This window comes from Chiloscyllium punctatum, chromosome 5 (genome assembly GCF_047496795.1).
Source record: "Chiloscyllium punctatum isolate Juve2018m chromosome 5, sChiPun1.3, whole genome shotgun sequence".
NCBI lineage: Eukaryota > Metazoa > Chordata > Chondrichthyes > Orectolobiformes > Hemiscylliidae > Chiloscyllium > Chiloscyllium punctatum.
Window position 1 is genome coordinate 101,225,336 of NC_092743.1, and position 22,168 is coordinate 101,247,503.

At 43.7% G+C, this 22,168-nt stretch overlaps 1 protein-coding gene across 4 annotated transcripts in view; it reads left to right on the forward strand.

Moving 5' to 3' along the window:
• LOC140477269 (myelin basic protein-like) overlaps positions 1-22,168 on the forward strand; it is a 184,119-nt gene that overhangs the window by 52,881 nt on the left and 109,070 nt on the right. For all 4 annotated transcript variants that reach the window (XM_072570866.1, XM_072570863.1, XM_072570864.1 and 1 more), the window contains exon 3: positions 21,946-22,009. In XM_072570866.1, the coding sequence (XP_072426967.1) occupies positions 21,946-22,009 (64 nt within the window). The remainder of the gene's footprint in view (positions 1-21,945; positions 22,010-22,168) is intronic.

Genomic DNA, 22,168 nt, shown 5'->3' on the forward strand with positions numbered 1-22,168 from the left:
TCCAAAGATGTGCAGTTCAGGTGAATTGCCCATGCTAAATTGCCCATAGTGTTAGGTGCATTATTCAGGGGTAAATATAAGGTAGGGGAAATGGGTCTGGGCGAACTACTGTTCGGAGGGTCGGTGTGGACTTTTTGGGCAGAAGTGCCTGTTTCCATACTGTAGGAAATCCAGTCTCTGGCTGAAGAGGTTTCTCCTTCTGTCAGTTCTAAAGGGTCTTCCCTTTTACTCTAAGGCTATGCTCTCTGATCTTAAACTCCTACCAATGGAAACATCTTCCCACTGTTTACTGTGTCAAGGCCATTCAGTAGTCTGTACGTTTCAATTAGATCCCCCCTCATCCTTCTAAACTCCATTGAGTATAAACCCAGGGTCCTCAAACGTTCCTCATATGTTACACTTTTCATTCCTGGGATCATTCTCATGAACCTCTAAACACACTCCAGGGCCAGTACATCCTTGCTGAGGTATGGGGCCCAAAACTGTACACAATACTCCAAATGTGATCTGCCCAGAGTCTCATAGATCCTGAGAAGTATATCCCTGTTTTTATGTTCAAGTCCTCTCAAAATGAATGCCATCATTGCATTTGCCTTCCTAACTACCGACTTAACCTGTAAGTTTACCTTCAGAGAATCCTGGATTAGAACTCCCAAGTCTATTCGCACTGCAGACTTCTGAATTTTCTCCCCACTTAGAAAATGGTCCGTGCCTCTCTTCTTCCTATCAAAGTGCACGACCTCACACTTTCCCACGTTGTACTCCATCTGCTACTTCTTTGCCCACTCTCCTAACCTGTCCAAATCCTTACGCAACCTCCCCGCCTCATCAATGCTACCTGTCCCTCTACCTAGCCTTGTATCATCTGCAAACTTAGCCAAAATGCCCTCAGTTCTTTCATCTAGCTCATTAATGCATAAAGTGAGAAGTTGTGCTCCCAAAACTGAGACTTGTGGAACACCATTTGTCACCAGCTGCTGTCCTGAGAAGGACTCTTTAATCCTCACTCCGTACTTTCTGCCAGAAAGCCAAGCTGCTATCCATGCTAGTACCTTGCCTCTGACACCATGGGCCCTTATCTTACTCCGAAGCCTCCTGTGCAGCACTTGTGAAAGGCCTTCTTGAAGTCCAGGTAGATAACATCCGTTGGCTCTCCTTGGTCTAGCCTGCTCATTATAGAGTCATAGAGATGTACAGCACAGAAACAGACCCTTCAGTCCAACCCATCCTTGCCGACCATGTGTCCCAACCCAATCTCGTCTCTCCTGCCAGCACCTGGCCCATATCCCTCCAAACCCTTCCTATTCATATCCCCATCCAAATGCCTTTTAAATGTTGCAATTGTACCAGCCTCCACCACTTTCTTTGACAGCTCATTCCATACACGTACCACCCTCTGCGTGAAATCGTTGCCCCTCAGGTCTCTTTTATGTCTTTCCCCTCTCACCCTAAACCTATGCCCTCTAGTTCTGGTCACCCCCACGCCAGGAAAAAGACTTTGTCTATTTATCCTATCCATGCCCCTCGTGATTTTATAAACCTCTATAAGGTCACCCCTCAGTCTCCGACACTTCAGGGAAAACAGCCCCAGCCTGTTTAGCCTCTCCCTCACCTGTGACTATCAATCATACAAATCTTTCAGTAAGAGGGTCAGCAATCACTTCTCTTGCTTCCCACAGAGTTCTAGGGTACACCTGATCAGGTCCTGGGGATTTATCCACCTTTGTGTTTTAAGATATCCAGCACTTCCTCCTCTGTAATATGGACATTTTGCAAGATGTCACCATCTATTTCCCTACATTCTATATCTTCTGTGTCCTTTTCCACACTAAATACTGATGCAAAATACTCGCTTAGTATCTTCCCCATTTTCTGCGGCTCCACACAAAGGCTGCCTTGTTGATCTTTGAGAGGCCCTATTCTCTCCATAGTTACCCTTTTCTTCTGAATGTATTTGTAAAAACACTTTGAATTCTCCTTGACCCTATTTGCCAAAGCTATCTCATGTCCCCTTTTTGCCCTCCTGATTTCCCTCTTAAGTATACTCCTACTGCCTTTATACTCTTCTAAGGATTCACTCAATCTATCCTGTCGATAACTGACATATGCTTCCTTTTTTTTTCATTCAAACCCTCAATTTCTTTAGTCATCCAGTCTTCCTTTTCACCCTAACTAGAATATACTTTCTCTGGACTCGTTATCTCATTTCTGAAGTCTTCCCATTTTCCAGCCGTCCCTTTAACTGCGAACATTTGCCCCCAATCAGCTTTTAAAAGTTCTTGCCTAATACCATCAAAATCGACCTTTCTGAAATTTAGAACTTCAACTTTTAGATCTGGTCTATCCTTTTCCATCACTAATTTTAAAATTAATTGAATTATGGTCACTGGCCCCAAAGTGCTCCCCCACTGACACCTACCCTGCTTTATTTCCCAAGAGTAGGTCAAGTTTTGCACCTTCTCTAGTAGGCACATCTAACTTATGCATCTGAAAGTTGTCTTGTACACACTTAACAAATTCCTCTCCATCTTAACCCTTAACACGATGGCAGTCCCAATCTATGTTTGGAAAGTTAAAATCCCCTACCATAAGCACCCTATTATTCTTACAGATAGCTGATATCTCCTTACAAATTTGTTTCTCAATTTCCCTCTGACTACGAGGGAGGTCTATAATACAATCCCAATAAGGTGATCATCCCTTTCTTATTTCTCAGTTCCATCCAAATAACTTCCCTGGATGTATTTCCAGGAATATCCTCCCTTAGCACAGTTGTAATGCTATCCCTTATCAAAAACGCCACTCCCTCTCCTCTCTTGCCTCCCTTTGTATCCTTTCTGTAGCATTTGTATCCTGGAACATTAAGCTGCCAGTTCTGCCCATCCCTGAGCCACATTTCTGTAATTGCTATGATATCCCAGTCCCATGTTCTGAACCATGCCCTGAGGACATCTGCCTTCCCTGTTAGGCCCCTTGCATTGAAATAAATGCAGTTTAATTTATCAGTCCTACCTTGTTCTCTGCTTTGTTTTTGCCTGCCCTGACTGTTGGACTCGCTTCTGTTCTCAACTGTACCCGTCTCAGATTGATCTCTTTCCTCAGTATCTCCCTGGGTCCCACCCCCCACCTTACTAGTTTAAATCCTTCCAAGCAGCTCTAGCAAATCTCCCTGGCAGTATATTAGTCCCTTCCAATTAGATGTAATCCGTCCTTCTTGTACAGGTCACTTCTACTTTAAAAGAGATTCCAATGATCCAAAAATGTGAATCCCTCTCCCATACACCAGCTCCTCAGCCATGTATGCATCCGCTCTATCCTTGTATTCCTGCCCTCACTAGTTTGTAGCACCGGGAGTAATCCGGGTATTATTACTCTCGAGGGCCTCCTTTTTAAATTCCTGCCTAACTCTGAAGTCTCCCTTCAGAATCTGAACCATTTCCCTTCCTGTGTCGTTGGTTCTAATGTGTACAATGACCTCCTGCTGGCCACTCTCCCCCTTGAGAACACTCTGCACCCTTTCTGAGACATCCTTGATCCTGGCACCAGGGAAGCAACACACCATTCTCATTTTTTTGCAGCTGGCCACAGAAGTGTGTCTCTGTCTACCTCGGACTAGAGATTCCCTGAACACAATCGATCTCTTGGAACCCGACATACCCTTCATTGCATTAGAGTCCGTCTCGATACTTGAAACTTGGCTGTTCATGCTACATCATCCCCTACATTTTCCAGAACAGCATACTTCTTTGAAATGGGGATAGTCACAGAAGACTCCTGCACTAACTGCCTACCCCTCTCATCTTTCCTGGGGTTAACCCATCCATGTTGCTATATCTGCGATTTTTTTTTTTTGTTTATTCCCCCCCCCTTCCTATAACTGCCATCCATCACATCCCTTTCCTTTTGTAAATTCTTGATTGCCTCTAACTGTCTCTCTAACAGATCCATTCGATCTGATAGGATTCACAATCAACGGCATTTATTGCAGATATAATCCTCAGTAACCTGTAAACTCTCCCTAAACTCCCACAAGAAGAGCATATCACTCTACTAAAGGTAATTTTTTTGCTCCTTCCAAATCTACAGACTCAGAAAATAGCACCATCTTATTCCTCTACAAAACACTGCTCCAGGTTAAATTAATACTTATCACTTATATTTTAAGTTTAATGAAGAGACATATCTCAATAAAACATATAATCAAGAAAGAATGCACTCTACCACTACTACAGACTTACTGTAAGGCCACACTAAATATTCATTTCTGTTTCTGTGCTGTGACCTCTCCCAAACAGGCTCCTTCAAGATTAGTTCAGAAGTTCACTGTTTGTTAATTTCCCAGACGTATTCTGATGTCCAGCAAGACATGAATTCAAGCAGCAAAGGCAGTAACTATGCAGGTTCACTGCTCTGTCAGTTTCTTTCTCTCTCTCTCTCTTTCTCTCCTGCACTGACCTCACCATGTGCTTCCTTTGTCTATTCCTTTCCCTTTTAAAACTGCTGTTGTTTTGACTTTGTTTTGGAACTTTGGAGGAAAAAAAATGCAACAGCATATAAAACAGTAATTGCTACTCCTGGAATTCGAGGAAATCACCTCCAACACCTAAAATACCTCAAAAAAAGGACCAGCTGTTACAGCCAGAAATTTTTCCCATCCTCTACCTTGGACTACCCAGAATCCTACTACTTCAACAAATTCCAGAAAATTTGCCAGACACTGCCTCACCATGATGAAACCATGCCCACTTTGCCCTATTTTGCCATACATGTCCAAGCATTCCGAAATCTCATCCTTCACCATGGATCTTACCCATGACTGAGGTAAGTTCCCAGGATTGATTTCCCACTTTGTGCTAATCTAGCTAGTCATCACACTGGCTCCCAATTAAGAATTTACATTACGTCTGTGCCCTGAGTCAAGAAGCAGGAGACTAGGCCAGGATTACCTCTCCAAATTGCTATCCAATGCCTGACTCTTGCCCCAGCATAGACTGCCTGTCTGTCTGTACGTGTGTGTAGAAAATGAGGACATACCTCGCATTACTTGTGATGCTTACCTCAGTTGATTAGACTGCTTACACTGGATATTTGTACTTAGAAAGCAAATCAAGGAATGTACTCCAATATATTGGAATCACAGCTCAAATAAGTAGGTCTCTCCCTTTAAAAGTAGGGATATGTGTTCATGATGTTGGAAATCGCAGAATCAAATCCTGATTGCTACAGCAAGGTCCCAGGACTATAAGTTAGTTTTATTCCTGCTCCTTTTTGTTGAAATAAAAAATATTTACAAATTCAAGCCATCCTTCATGGCCAATTAATGATATTTTAAATATAGTCACTGTTGTAACAAAGGGCACATGACAATAAATTTTGTGCTCAGCAAACTTGCACAAAAGCAACATGATAACCCGTGATAATCTGTTTCAATAATCTTCCTTGAGATGTAAATATTATCCAGGATACACGAGAGGCAACTTGCTCCTCTTCCTATAGTTTTGTGGGATATCTAGCATTCACCTGAATCATACAACCTCTCTCTCTCTTTTTTTCAAATCTCTCATTTTGAGAGTTGACACTTGTGACAGGGGAGCGCTCCCTCAGTTCTACACTGGAGTGTCAGCGTTGATATTTGTGTTTTCAGAGTCACGAGGTTCTAATCCAAAGCAAGTGTGGTAACCCGTTGAGGCACAGCTTCCAGAATAACATGCACCTGTCCCCCTTGACGGATATCACTGTCAATGGTTCACTTTGACCACAAATCTCCAGATGAATGGTTTTCACAGAAGATGTACCATCTGGTATATTTCGCAACTGACTATTTCACTTTAATCTGATATCAATAGTGTCTTAGAACTGTGCTCGTAAAATGTTTTCTTTATAACTATGACAAAGGAAATGTGGCTGTTAAGCTGATGCTGCTAAATGCATCAGGTATCAACAGAGAAATTCTGAAAACGTTCCAGCAATCATAACTGTTAGATCACCAGTTGCAAACAGATTAAGTAATGTATCCTCTCTCTCCTGAATCACTGAATTAGTAAATGTTACAGGCACTAGTATGAGGCCTATTATGCATTTTAGAAAGGAAGAGTTCTTCTCTGTTATTTGTGCTGCACAGCAACAGCTCCTGGAGCAGTCATTGCTCAGATGTAGGGCTTCTAGTTGCAGCCAGTTTGCCCTTGATGTGGTAAACTGCTCAGCAGTCTTTACATATCAGCCGGGTCACCGTGAAAACAGCTAGAGATAGGAACAGAAGTAGGCCATTCGGCCCCTCAAACCTGTTCCACCAATGGGCAACCAAATGAGCGAAAGCTCACTACTCTTTTTAAACTGAATGGGGAATGATTTTTATGTAAGGGTCAAATAACTACAGCAAAACATTTTTGCTGGTCACCTCTCTTTTTTTAAATACCTTTGTAAATGGCCTGGAAGTAGCCATTTAACTGTTGGCTCTGGATTAGTGGTGCTGGAAGAGCACAGCAGTTCAGGCAGCATCCAAGGAGCAGCGAAATCGACATTTCGGGCAAAAGCCCTTTACCTCGTTGAATTTAACTGTTGGCGTGTACTGGAACGTTTTTCTCACCAGTCTCAGTATTCCATTTACGTTGTATTTAAAACTTTGCCCCTAAAACATTTGTCACCAATTCACAGAAGAGTTACTGGGGGCAGATAACCAAAGGCCTCGTCAAAAAAGTTGATGAAGGAAGGTAAGTCTGGAGGTTAGTCCCTGGGTAAGGGTGGTGATGGGGCAACGAAGCCCAGGGCTGTGCTAATTGCAGAAATGGAGAAATGTACAGTTGCTTCCCCACCAACACCTGGTCCATCCACTTTGATGCAAGAAAGGACAGCAATGCCTGTACTTTCTCAGGAAGCTAAGGAAGTTTGGCATGTCCAATGACTCTTTTAGATTAGATCACATACAGTGTGGAAACAGGCCCTTCGGCCCAACATGTCCACACTGACTCGCCGAAGCGTAACCCACCCAGACCCATTCCCCTACATTTACCCCTTCATCTAACACTACGGGCAATTTAGCATGGCCAATTCACCTGACCTGCACATTTTTGGACTGTGGGAGGAAACCGGAGCACCCGGAGGAAACCCACGCAGACACGGGGAGAATGTGCAAACTCCACACAGGAGGTCACTTGAGGTGGGAATTGAACCCGGGTCTCTGGCACTGTAAGGCAGCAGTGCTAACCACTGTGCCACCGTGCCACCCACTCCTGCCAGTTTTGATCAATGCACCACAGAAAGCATTCTACCTGGATGCAACACAGCACGGAATGGCAACTGCTCTGCTCAAGAATTTACAGAGAGTTAAGAGTGCAGCCCCACCTATCAGGCAAACCAGCCTTCCCTTCATTGACTCTATTTATATTTGCCGCTGCCTCAGGAAATCAGCTAACACAAATAAAGGTTTGCTCGCTGAGCTGGAGGTCTTCTCAAAACTCGATAATCAAAGACCCCTCCCACCCAGATATATTCTCTTTTGGGCAAAAGTTATAAAAGTCTGAATACATAGATTAGATTTGATTTAGATTTCATTACAGTGTGGAAGCAGGCCCTTTGGCCCAACAAGTCCACACCACCCCGCCGAAGTGCAACCCATCCATACCCCTACATTTACCCCTTATCTAACACTACGGGCAATTTAGCATGGCCAATTCACCTGACCCAGCACATCTTTGGACTGTGGGAGGAAACCGGAGCACCCGGAGGAAACCCACACAGACACTGGGCGAATGTGCAAACTCCATACAGTCAGTTCACTGAGGCGGGAATTGAACCCGGGTCTTTGGCGCTGTGAGGCAGCAGTGCTAACCACTGTGCCACCCACAAACATGTACAAACAAATTCAAGAACGGGTTGTTCTCTGCTGTTACCAGACTTTTGAACCGACCTCTCAAATGTTAATTTTGATCTCTCTCTGTGTACCTTCTCTGCAGCTGTAACACTGTATTCTGCACTCTGTTCTACTACCCTGGTGCACTTTGCATGCTATGACCCACCGGTAGAGCATGCAAAGCCACACTTTTCACCGTATTTCAGTCCGTGTGACAACAATAAATCAAACTCCAACCACCACCATTCCCCACCCATCCTTGGCTGACTCTTAGCCCTATCATGCATTGAAGAAAGAAAAATATAGGTTAGAAGCCTTTACCATTTCCTCCAAGCTTTACCACAATCAACATATATCCCCCTACCACCCCCCACCCACCCCAATCTCCTGCACTCTTCATAATCCCACCTTCCAGCATGCATTTGTGAATGGCATAAAGCATTAAATTTTTAAAGTCAGGTGAAACAATTTCCAATTCAAAGCCTGTGGACTCCCTCCTGCCTGTTAAGGTGTGATGGGAGGGTGTTGTTTAGGGGTAGGTTGTGCTAGGCTGAGAGTGGAGAGATTAAGGATTAATAATATGGTTGCTGAAATCATTCCATCATTGATTACCCTCGCACCTTGTCTGTCTGTCTGTCTGTCTCTCTCTCTCTCTCTCTCTCTCTCTTCTCCCCCACCATTTTACCCTCTGTCTGTTGCGCCATCCCTCACCCTCTCAGGCTCTGTCTTCCCCCTGCCCTTTCGTGGGCTTTGTCTCTCCCACCCCACGCACTTCACATGCTCTGTCCCACCCTCCACCTCCCCTCTTCGCGTGCTCTATCTCTTTCCCCCGCCCCCCACGCACTTTATGCGCGCGGTCTCTCCCTTCCCTGCTCCCAATGTGTGTGCTGTCACCCCTAACCCCTTCACACATGCCAACTCCTCCGCCCCCGCACTTCTGCATGTGCCATCTCCCCCTCCCCCTTCCTTTCTCTCACACTGTCTCGCCTTCGCGCACACCGTCTTCCCTTCTCATCCCCATTCACACACACTGACTCCACCTCCCCTCCCCCTTTTTGTGCATGCAGTCTGCGGTCTCCCTCATTCGCACGCGCAGTCTCCCCCTCCCCCTTCGTGTGCGCTGTCTCCCCTTCCCGCTGCTCCCCCATTGCGAATGCTGTCTCCCCCTCCCCTCCCCTGCCCCCTTCGCATGTGCAGCCACACCCCTCACGCGCACTGTCTCCATTCCCCTCCACCCCCCATCGCGCACACGGTCTCCCCCTTGTGCGTGCTCTCTCTCTCTCTCCCCCTCCCCCATCGCGCGCTCTCTCTCTCTCTCTCTCTCTCTCTCTCTCTCTCTCTCTCTCTCTCTCTCTCTCTTTTCCCCCCCCCCACCCCACTTTGCACACTCTGTCTCTCTCTATCCCTGCTTCACGCACTCTGTCTTTGCGCGCGCTCTCTCCCCCACTTCATATTCTGTCTCTGTCTCTCTCTCCCCCACTTTGCTCTTTGTCTCTCTCTTCCATCCCCCTTTGCGCGCGCGCGCTCTTTCTCTCTCTCCCCCGTTTCACTCTGTCTCTCTTCCACCCCCCATTGCTCTCTGTCCTCTCTCCCACCTTCTCTCCCTCCCCCTCTTCACCACTGCTCCCTCACCACCAGACGTTTGGAGGAAGAAAGCCTCATCTTCCGCCTCGGAACACTTCAACCCCAGGGCATCAATGTGGACTTCAACAGTTTCCTCATTTCCCCTTCTCCCACCTCACCCTAGTTCTAAACTTCCAGCTCAGCACTGTCCCCATGACTTGTCCGGACTTGTCCTACCTGCCTATCTTCTTTTCCACCTATCCACTCCACCCTCTCCTCCCTGACCTATCACCTTCATCCCCTCCCCCACTCACCCATTGTACTCTATGCTACTTTCTCCCCACTCCCACCCTCCTCTAGCTTGTCTCTCCATGCTTCAGGCTCACTGCCTTTATTCCTGATGAAGGGCTTTTGCCCGAAACGTCGATTTCGAAGCTCCTTGGATGCTGCCTGAACTGCTGTGCTCTTCTAGCACCACTAATCCAGAATCTGGTTTCCAGCATCTGTAGTCATTGTTTTTACCTCGTTGATTTTAAGCTCCACTACTCTGCCATGCGTCCTAACTCATATCAAGTCCTGTTTAACCATTCCTTTTGTGCTACTTAGGCTCCTGGTCAACCAATACCTCAATTTTTAGAATGTTCATCCTTGCTTTCAATCCTTCTATGGCCGTGCCATTCATTATTTATCTCTGAAACCCTCCCAGATCTTAGCACTCCTGCAATTCTAGTCTTTTGTGCACTGTATGTTAACTCACCATTCCATTTGTGTCTGTGCTTACAATAACCTGGTTATAAACTTTTCCATCTGTCTTCTCTTTCTTTTTTTCTCTTGGAAAATGCTCCTTTTAAATCTCCCTTGCTTACTTGCTCTTACTATCTCCCTGTGTTTGTCAGATTTTGTCCATGAGGTGCCTTGAACAGTTCCTGTCACCTCAAAGACCCCGCTTTCCAATTTACACTGCTGGAAATCTGACACAAAAATGCCAGAACTCTCTTTACCCAGGGATGCAGCCTAACCTGCTGAGCTTCTTACCAGCATTTTGCTTTTATAATTCTCTAGAAATGCAAGTTAGTTTTTACTTCACTTAACATGCAGTGCCTTACTCATCCTTTTCACTCATACTGTCAAGTGCGTGGTCAAAGGAAGTGTGCTGTCACGTTTCTCTAATACTCAAAACAAAAATATTTTTCTTCTTTTTCTCCTTGAAAAATAGCAGGTGGTTTTTGAGGACGACATTTAGTCGGGTTTCACCTGAGGTTGCACCCACTGTGTCTCAGATGTGCTGTTGCATTTATCTGAAGCGTATTTCTGCTCAGCTGTGGGTACACTTCCCGCTCTGAAGAATTTAGCACAGAACATAGGAACTCAGTGACTGTCTGAGGAGAGAGCGGTCAGCGCACTGAAAGAAAAGATCGCGCACATCTCTTCCAAAGTAGAGCAGGGCAATTCTATCAAAATATTAATCTCTCTTTTCCCCGCCCCCCCCCCCCCCCCCCCACCCCTTCTAGGATATTATCCACTGGCAACAAAAGCCGAATGTCCTGGAGAAACCCAGCAGGTCTAGCAGCATCTGTAGACATGTCTAGACCAGTGGCCCTTCAACTTTATCATCCAGTGATCTTGTTATCACCTCAAAGCTCTGGAATTCCTTTGTCTAAACTTTTCCATCTGTCTGCTATTTCTTTTTGTTCTTGGAAAATGCTCCTTTCAAATCTCCCTTGCTCACTCGCTCTTAATATCTGTGTCCGTCAGATGCTGCCAGAGGAAGTGGTGGAGGCTGGTACAATTGCAGCATTTAAAAGACATCTGGATGGGTATATGAATAGGAAGGGTTCGGAGGGATATGGGCTGGGTGCTGGCAGGTGGGACTAGATTGGGTTGGGATATCTGGTCAGCATGGACAAGTTGGACCGAAGGGTCTGTTTCCATGCTGTACACCCCTATGACTCTAAGTGCTGTTTATGGTATCATACCATGCAAAAATCATGTGTCATAATTCCTACAACAGTGACCGCATTTCAAAGTATGTCATTTGATTCTGACTCTGAAATGATTTGAAACACCCTTAGGTCACAAAGTGCTTAAGAAATGCAAAGCCTGCTTACTTTCAGTTTGATCCTGGGGTCGCACAGTCACTTTGTTGTCCTGCAGCTGCACATTTTGCCCAGCATTGGGGACTGGGGCAGCTGGGAAATAATCTTTGGTTCTCAGTTAGTTCAGAACAATCCTGGAGGATTGGGAGAATGGGATTGGCAGTGGTGGGGAGGGGGAGGGGGGAATTTGAAGAAACAAAATGAATTGGCCCAAAGGAACACATGCAGGATTAATATTTTCACCAAAATTTAGATGCAGGTAGAGGGGGATCTAAGTTACAGAAAGCTATCAGGAAGAATCCTTGGAGAATTGAGTATTCTATACACACACAGACACGCGCACACACTTATTGCTTCAGACTGCTTTGGAATATGTACAAAGCAAATATTGAGTGATATTGTTTTCACTTTGTTCTGGTTCTACGTTATCATTTTTCACTGGAAGCTCCATGTCTTCATTAAGTGGGAAGACCCTCCAGCTTGCTATTTGTTCTGGAGATGAGATGAGATGAAATACTTTATCAGCAAAGTGTTGGGAAGACTTGGTGAGAACAAATTATGTTTTAATATCTGAGAAAGCTGTAAAACTAGTTCCTGCATAGAATTATTAATTGCTGTGTGATCTAATGAGGTGGTTAACACCTTGAAATAAATTATTGCACAAGTTTTACAAGATTGGCCCTGAGATTGATTGATTTGATTTAAACACAGTCTTTTTATTTTAAAAGTATTGTATATATTTATTTGAATCTTCAAATGAAAGTGGTAAAATGGAGCTGCACGGCCAGAGTGCATTCACTGCATTATATTAATGTGAACTCTTTGATTATTTCTTTGGAAGCTTGTTCCCTGACAGCTTTCAATAGTCCTGACCATTGAAAGATCATAGAAAGCCAGAGGGCAGTCTACCATATTGCTATGGATCTGGAGTCACCTATAGGCCAGGCAAAGTAAGAAAAGCAGATTGCCCTCTGAAAATACCAGGGTGGTATGGTGGCTCAGTCAATAGTACTGCTGCCTCACAGCACTAGACGCCCAGGTTCGATTCCAGCCTGTGATAACTTACACAGAGAGTTAGTGTGTGTGGAATGAACTGCCAGAGAATGTGGTGGGTGCAGGTATAGTTACAATATTTAAACGACATTTAGATAAGTTCTTAAATAGGAAAGATTTCGAGGGATATAGGCCAAGCACAGGCATGTGGGAGCAGTTCAGTTTCGGAACATGGTCAGCGTGGACTAGTTGAATCAAAGAGTCTGTATCCGTGCTGTATGACTCTGCCTGTGTAAAGTTTGTATATTCTCCCCGTGTCTGCATGGGTTTTCACCTTTTAGGAAAATTTGGATTTCCCTAAACCTCTCCTTGTGACCCTTCTTGGCTTTGAAGCTCACCAGTATCATGCAGAAGTGAGGACTGTTGCACTGTCAGAGATGCTATCTTTGAGATGAGATATTAACCTTTGGCTTTACCTGTCCTTTGCAGATGGGCAGACGAGTATCTTGCCCAATATTTATGACCAAATCAGATTATCTGCTCATCAGCTAAATGCTGTTTGTGGGAGTTTTCTATCTGCAATTTGGCTGCTGCATTTCCTTCAACAGTGTCATTTGAGTGCAAGGTCCTTTGAGTTGTCTGGTAGTTATGTAAGGCATTCTGTAAAATAATTCTTTTAACCTCTCGCAACACAATTTCCTTCTTCCCATTTTAATAACCCCTGAATGATTTAGTGTCAAATTATGTTGCTGAGAGACACTGAGAGGTTTTACTTTGTTTAAGGCACTATGTAAATGCACTATGTAACATTGTTGTTCCTCTGATCTTGTCTCGGATGAAATTGCCATATTTGCTCATGAGAAGCTTGTATTTTCATCCAGTTTTGTGTTGCTTGCCACTGGTCCACGTTTTGCTTATTGTTGGAATTTTGGTAACAATTGCAGCAGCACAATAAGCAAAAGATAATTTAGCTGATGGCGACACCATTTAGCTCACAGCATCTGTACCTGTGATCTCTATTCAGTTGGAGCTAGCTATCTGAATCACCTCTTCCTTCCTTTGATTTCAGTAACCTTGAATAAAGAGATAACAATATTCAGTATCTTTTTTTCATTACAGTTTGAGCTGGGGTGAATGCATTTATATTAATGTTTAATCAGAATACATTGAGTGAAATGTATTTATTTGAAAACAAGTCAACTGCTATTTCCTTGCTTGGTAACCAAGATAATATTTTAATGCCAACAAAATAACAAAGTATGTTTAGCAACTAACAATGAAGGGTTGCTAAAACTGAGATCACAGCAATTAGCTTGAATCAGCGTGCTAGTTTAGAAGAAATGTTATATCAGGGTAGTGCTTTGAATAATGAGCAAACTGTCTTTGAAGTGGAATTGTGCAACTTTCACCAAAATAGTCTGAAGGTGGTGGTGAACTGCTTTCTTGAACCACAACAGTCTATCTGGTAAAAGTAAACCCACAAAGTTATTTGAGGAGTTGCAGTTCACCCAGCACAACTGTAGGAATGGCAATGTATGTTCATGTCTGGATGGCGAAAGGCTTGAAGGGGAACGTGTAGATGGTGGTGTTCCATTATACATCTGCCCTTTTCCTTCTAGATGGAAGTGGTTGTCAGTTTGGAAGGTGCTGCTGTCTGAGGAACTTTGGTGAATTTTGATAGTTTGTCTTCTATATTCTATAGCATATGTCTTCAGTACTATTGCAGGGTCCGCAGCCTTTGTATTAACCAGTGCCTTCAACCGTTTCTTGACATCACATGGAGTGAACTGAATTGGCTGCAGACTGGTATCTGTAATGAGGAGGCTGAAATGGATCATCCATTCAGCACTTATGACTGAAGATTTTTGCAAATGTTTCAGTCTTTTGCACTAATATTCTGGGCTCCCCCATTATTGAGGATGGAGCTGCCTCCTCTAGTTAATTATTTTGCTAGTTGTGGCAGAATTTAGATCGCATCTGTTGGCGTGGAATCACTGAGGCCTGTCACTTGCATTTTAACAATGTCCTGTGTTGTAGTTTCACCAGGTTGACTTTTTTGAGTATGCCTGGTGCTGTCCTGGATTTTCATTAAACCAGGTACTGGTGGAGAATAAGATTGCAGATTGTGTTGGAGTACAATTTGATTACTGTTGATGGTCCACAGCATCTAATGGGTTGTCCATCATGTCACTAGATCTGTTTGAAGTTTGTTGCATTTAGCACGGTGATGAGATCATGTGAATTGTTATCAACATGAAGGCAGGATTTCAGCCCCACATTGTGACTGCATGTTGGTCACTCTTTCTGATCATGGGCGGATGCATCTGCAGCAGGCATATTGGTAAGGATGAGGTCAAGTATGTTTTTCCCTCTTGTTGATTCCCTCGTCATCTGCTGTTGACCTAGTTTATCAGCTGTGACCTACAGGATTCAACCAACTTGATTGACAGTTCTTTTTTACATCAAAGCCCCCACCTCCAGTACATTCTGCACCCTTGCCACCTTCAGATGTGAAGGAGTACTTGTTCATCAGCCAAGAATGGATTGGTGGCAGTATGTGGTAACAGCCTGTAGTTTCCATTGGCAACATTTGATCTGGTGCCATCAGATTTTGTGGGGTCCAGAGTCAATGTTGAGGCTCCTGGGCTGCTCTGTCCTGACTGTATCCCACTGTGCTGCCACCTCTATTGGGACTGTCCTGTTGGTGGGACAGGATCTCACCACGGATGGTGATGGACCTGTCTGGAATGTTATGCGCAAGGTATGGTTCCATGAGTATGACTACTTCAGGTTATTGTTTGACTAACCAATGCTAATGAGGAGGACTTTGCAGCATCAACAGTACTGCATTTGTCATTGGTTGTTTTCATTGTTTTAGTCAATGGCTGTCTTTCCAGTTTAATTTGGTTTGCTTGGCTATTTCAAAATGTGATTAAGAGTCAACTGCATGACTCTGGATCGGGATTACCTCGAGTCATTGAGATGTACAGCACAGAAACAGACCATTTCGTCCAACTCGTCTGTGCTAACCCGATATCCCAACCCAATCTAGTCCCGCTTGCCAGCACCTGGCCCATATCCCTCCAAACCCTTCCTATTCATATACCCATCCAGATGTCTTTTAAAAGTTACATTTGTACCAGCCTCCTCAACGTCCTCTGGCAGCTCATTCCATACAGATACCACCCTCCGCATGAAAAAGTTGCTCCTTGGCTCCCTCTTTTATCTTTCCCCTCTCATCCTAAACCTATGCCATCTGGACTCCCCCATCTCAGGGAAAAGACCTTGTCAATTTACTCTATCCATACCCTTCATCATTTTATAGACCTCCATGAGGTCACCCCTCAGCCTCTGATGCTCCAGAGAAAACCTCTCCAGCCTATTCAACCTCTCCTTATAGCTCAAATTCTCCAACCCTAGCAACATCCTTGTAAATCTTTGCTGAACCTTTTCAAGTTTTACAACATCCTTCAGATAGGAAGGCGACCAGAATTGCGAGCAATATTCCAAAAGTGGCCTAAGCAACGTACTGTACAACCGCAACATGACCTCCCAACTCCTATATTCAACACACTGACCAAGATAGGAAAACATACCAAAACATACCACCTTCATTAGGAGAAAGTGCCCTGATGAAGGACTTATGCCCAAAACATCTTGATCACCTTCACTATCCTATCTACCTGCGACTCCACTTTCAAGGAGTTATGAACCTGTACTCCAAGGTCCCTTTGTTCAGCAACATACCCTAGGACCTTACCATTAAGAGTATAAGTCCTGCTCAGATTTACTTTCCAAAAATGTAACACCTTGCCTTTATCTAAATTGAACTCCTCAGCCCATTGGCCCATCTGATCAAGATCCTAGTGTAATCTGAGGTAACCTCCTTCGCTGTCCACGACACTTCCATGTAAGGACAACACTGCTCCTTCTCTAAAGGAACATTAGTGGACCAGATAGGGTTTTTGACAAGCATTGTTTCATGCTCCTGATTAGCCTTTTAGTTCCAGATAATCATTTAACTCAAATTCCCAGGACATTAGCTGAGTCTCCGATTACTAGTCCATTGACAATACAGCTATGTCATCCACACCTCCAAAATATATTACTATGCAAGAGTGTTGGCAACTAGGTTTAATATAAAGGCAGAAAAACTAGAATTGTGATGATTTGGAATGAACTGTTTGGAAAAGTGCTGGAAGCAGGTTTAATAGTTCCTTTCTGAAGGAAATGTGCAAATTCTAGAAAAAGTGAAACAAAATGAAAAGCTGTCAGGAAAGATCAAGGGGTTTGGGACCATGGGGGAATCGTACAGTAAAATGGAATTGAGGTTAGTGCTCAGTCGTCATCTTCCTAAATGATGGAGCAGTCTCAAGTGGCTGTAATGGCCTATTTCCTGCATGTTCACAGAGGCCTGATGTGCTGATTGACCTCCTTCTACTCTCTGCTTGCACTCTCTCTCAAGCTGTATATATTGATGACTCCATACCTGCAAGAAATGCCAAAGCAAGTGTAACCTTTGGAGAACTTTGAGCATCAGTACGGGAACAGTGGTGCAATTCTGCCTACTAAACTGATCGGGCAGGACATTTAATCAATAAACAATTTGCTTGACCCATTCAAGACATGTACTCTTACCAGCATCATGCCCAACCAGTTTTGCTCGAGCTGCTTTTTGGAAGCTGCTGAAGACCAGTTGTCAGGAGAAAATATCGGACACTCAGGAGCTCACTGGATCAGCTTGCTAAGTACCTATGAGACAGTCACAACTAAGTTGGCTGGCCATGTAGTGAGAGTACGTGACACTTGGTTACCAACACAAAACATCTTTGCAGATCTTAGATTTGGGTTTTATTGTTAGGTGTGCTGTAGTATAGAGGTACAGTGAAAAATGTGCAATGTCGCCACACATGGTACCATCTTGGGTACAATGGTACCTAGTTGTAAAGTAATAAGAGAAGCAGAATTAGCTTGTTAAGCATTACCTGTATAGAATAAACAAAATAAAGAAATAGGGTAATAGTTAACATGGGTCTGTTTCCGTGCTATACATCTCTATGACTCTATTAAAGTCCTTCACTAATTTGAATTGAAAAAGAAAGGAGTTAAGTTAAACGTTCAGCAGTCTTTGAGTCCTCCACTTATGTAGCTGTCCAGGAGACCTCAGCAGCCTGTTTTTGATGCTGCTGCCTCAGATACTGGGGAACCTCTCTCACTCTACCCATATTGGGCCACGAGGCCGTCGCCACTTTTGTTGAAGCTGCTGCCCCCGGTGCCTCAGGAACATGTCCAGCCAGCACTTTGGGGCATTCCGAGGTCATGAAAGGAGCTACATAAATGCAGGTCAGTCTTCAGAGTGTCTGTCGTGCTAGCTAATAAGCTGGTAGTGTGGTGGAGCCTGCAGCACACAATGTCATCCGCACAATTTTAATTAGTCTGAGTCCCTACACACTGCAGCAAACACAACTCTGAACCAAAACAACAGCAATGTTTCCTGATGAAAATCGGGGAATTTCTCCAGGAAGCAAACAAATAAAAACAAGATACAGTCACCTGCAAAGGCAAATGCATTATCAGAGGCAGAGCGAAACGTGAAGGAGTGTTTCCAACTCATTCAAAACTTCGTTGTTTTCAGCGTCCTGTACTATTTGGAGTAGGACCTTTCAGAAGTAGATTGGACTTGAGTTTCCAGTGGTTATTGCTCCATGACTGCTATCAAACCCTTCAGATGATGACCCTGTTTGTCATTTGAGGCGAAGATGATCAAAACCTGGTTCTAGAAAAATCCATATTGAAGGCACAGGTGTTGATGATGGCTGTCTTCAGTCAGTAATAGCCTGGGGCGAAAATGTCAACTGCAGTCTTATCGTTTTTAACTGTCTCAGGCAGGCATCCTGGAAATGACATTGATGGGACTCAGACAATTTTACAAGAAAGCTTCAATCACATTTTGCAGTCACAGACATGTACAGTAGAGAAACAGACTCTTTGGCCCAACTCGCCCATGCCAACTAGATCTCTTAACACAATCTAGTGCCATTTGCCAGCACTTTGCCCATATCCCTCTAAACCCTTCCTATTCATATACCCATCCAGATGCCTTTCAAATGTTGTAATTGTCCCAGCCTCCTCCACTTCCTCTGACAGCTCATTCCTTACACCACCAGTCACATGGTTAAACTTTTAAAATCTAAATGAGGAGTAGTTTCAAGCAAGTTATAGTGTCATCCTGTTCCTGCCTCAGTTGAAGCAATACAGTTGTTTTACCTTCATCTTTATTCTGGGTCCTGGAGGGAGAATGAACAATTATTCATGTGCACGGAAACATGAGTTCTTGGTCTTTCCTCGAACAGCAGTTTGTTAATGAGGTATATGGTCACTTACAGGGAGGTACATCCAGATAAGGCAGCATACGTATTAATTGGGTGGCTGCTCCAATCAACGAGTGTCAGTAATAAAGATTAAGCCATCTGCTGTTACACAATGAAAGTTCTTGACCTTGTTAATTGGCTTCACATAATGAATACTTTACTCCTTGGGAACTGACTTTACATACTGTATGCTGCTTCATCTTGTCAAATGGCTTTACATAAGCCATTTAAGTTGGTGTGGACTGTTGGGCTGAAGGGCCTGTTTCCACACTGTAGGGAATCTAATTTAATCTCTTAACGAATGCTTTACATGGTGCCTTGCGCATAGGAGTTATGCCTTTGAAGATAAAATTGGACAGTATAGCTCTTAAAAGTCCTCAATCACAAATGCCTTACCTGCAATATTGTATAAGCTAAACAAAATGAATCATTCACCCATACCTCAAACAGGCGTTCCTCACTTTTTACATACATGTCTGTTCCTTTTATTCACACATGCAATGCCTGTGAGCATGCCAAATAGTTTTACAGCCAGTGAAACATTTTCACAAATGCAGTCAATGCTTTAACATAGGAAACATCGCAGCTAATTAACAAGCTCAAGCTCTGGAAAACAGCAAAGTGATAGTAGTTTGATTTTCTGCCTTTTTATAATCCATGTTTAATGGTTGAGCAATATCTGTTGGTAAGGCCATTCGGGTCGTCTTCACCTGGTGCCATAGTGGGTAGGTTGAGGCTCTAGTGTCTCCTCTTAAATAGTCCAGCGCTCTGCCAGTATTGCAGTGAAGTGTCATGTACTCCATTCTTTGGAGTTGCATGGATTCGAACCTGAGATTCCAGAGTTGAAGTAGTTGACCCATTGCGTTGTTGTGTTCTTTTTTTTTACATAGTTACATATTCCTGCACCGGGTGGCAGCCTATTCCAACTTCTCCCCCCCTTCTCCATGGTTATTTGTCAGTGTATCAGTTCATTCCAGTGTCTGCTCACTGTATCCACGCAAACTCTATTATGCATCAGGCGGCAAAGTTTGTAAAGATAATGTGGATGTTATAAAATGGCTGGAGGCTGATGCAATACACAATTTTGCTGTGAAATTGGATATAAAGTAGTGGGTTTTTAAAAAAAATAAAAAGTAAAAGGAATCCAGAACAGCTTAGAATCGTTTTCACCCCTTAATGGGTTTGTGAACAAAGAGGCTTAGTGTGATATAATATCTACTTTACAATTTTGCAGATCTAGTAATGAGTTAGGCTGACTGAGTTAAAATGTCAAAAGTTGGAAGCAAACTTGATCTCCATTCAAAGACTCTTGCTGCCTGGGAAATCTCTCCTTAAGCTTTGGAGGATAAAAACACCTTGTAAACATTTTGTTGAAAATTTGATTTGAAATCTTGTTGAGGCCATTTTATGGGTGTTTTCAGCAGGTTGGAGACCAAGCTACCTTTTCCCAGGGAAGGCCCACCAAACAAGCCACCACTCGGACAGTATAAAAGCCAGTAGGCCACCTTGCCCTGGAATCGAGAGCATGGGATGAGGGGGCAGCTGAGCAGAAGACTTGCCCAGTGAAAGGCGGCAGCCATCACCACCATTAGCCGCACTCCCATGGTTCAGGGATCGCAGAAGGCCCAGGTAGTCTGGGGTTACTCACAGAGGTAATTGTCTCTGACTCTGGAGTGAAGGCAGTGCTGTCTCCAATGTCCAGACCCTCGATCAGGCACAGATGCACTTTTTTTATTGAGGAAGCGACCCTCACACCCTTTCTGAGATGGCCAGTGACCCTGCACCATTGGACATGTTGTGTGCATTGCATGAACAAAGCAGAACAAAGAACTAAGAAAACTTACAGCCCAGGAACAGGCCCTTCAGTCCTCCAAGCCTGAGCCGATCCAAATCTACTGTCTAAACCTGTCACCCAGTTGGTGACCGATCAATCTGTAGCTGGGTTAATCCCAACCTCTGCAGGATGTGGCCAGTTGGCAGGGGTGGTCAACCTTTGACCAAGGTAAGAAGGAAGCGTAGTTTCGGTACATGACTGTTCACCCAATGAGATGCCCGGCTCCAAATTCATCACCCCTGCAAGCAGAAGATTCCAGCCACTAAATCGATATGTGTAACCAAAAGAATCACACTGAAGTGAAGCTTCTCATGATTGTTGTTTTGTGGTTGGTTTTACATCTTGATGACACTTTTGTTTTTTAATGATCGTGATAATGAGTATTTTTTCATTTATTAATTAGAGTTGAATATCGTTCCTTTGCTGAAACAAATCCTTGGGGAAATAATAATGAAGGTTCAGACTGAATCTGTGATTTGGATAAAATGCTCAACAGAGGCCTTGTCTGCTCTCTGCAATTGGATGTTAAAAATCCCATGACACTGTTTGAAGAGACCAGTGGAGATCTCCTGGCCAACATTCACCCCTCAAGCAACATAACATCCAGATCATCTGCTCTTGTTATCACGTTGCTTTATGTGAAGATTTTGCTTGTGAGCAAATTGGTCTGTTTCCTACATTACAGCCAATTAAGTATTTTTTTTTTAAATGTGAAGAGCTTTGGGGCATAGTGGTGGCCTGGGATTTTATACGCTGAGGAACTTGTTTGCTGTCAAATCTAATTAAACGGACTCCTTGTAAGTTACAGCAAACAGTGCTCCAAACCAAAATTATTGCCGTGTTTCCTGATGAAAGCAAGAAGATTTCCCCAGGGCATACCGGAAATGGAGAATAGTGAGGCACTAGAAAGATTAACATTTAATGCAGTGTGAGATCCAAGGATGGTAGAGGAGAGAATTCCCCCAATTGTATCTCGTGTCTGAGAGTTGTGTAGCCACCTTGCTTTCTCCTTTATCATCTTACTGATGTGGAGGTGTCAGTATTGGACTTGGGTGTACAAAGTTTAAAAAAATCACACATCACCAGTTTATTATCCAACATGGACTATAATCTGCTGTTGTGTGATTTTTAACTTTTATCATTTTAAAGTATGTTTAAAAGTGGAGTGAAGTGCATGACTGTTCCACTGGAAAAGTGGGATGGCATTTGTTAAGCATCTACTTTTTCAATTTATTTCAGACTGTGTGTGACACCGAGACACGAAGCCTAACCATGGATCCACAAGAGGACAATGAAGTCTTTGGTATGTACAAAACTTGATTGCATACAATGAGCCGGCATTATGACAAATTGGTTCATTGATCGCAATTCAGGACCAATAGATTTCTACCTGTTGCAGAGTTAATGTAATGGAACTTTAGGGTTAATACAGGTCATTCAGTAAGTTCAAGTCTTTAGGATC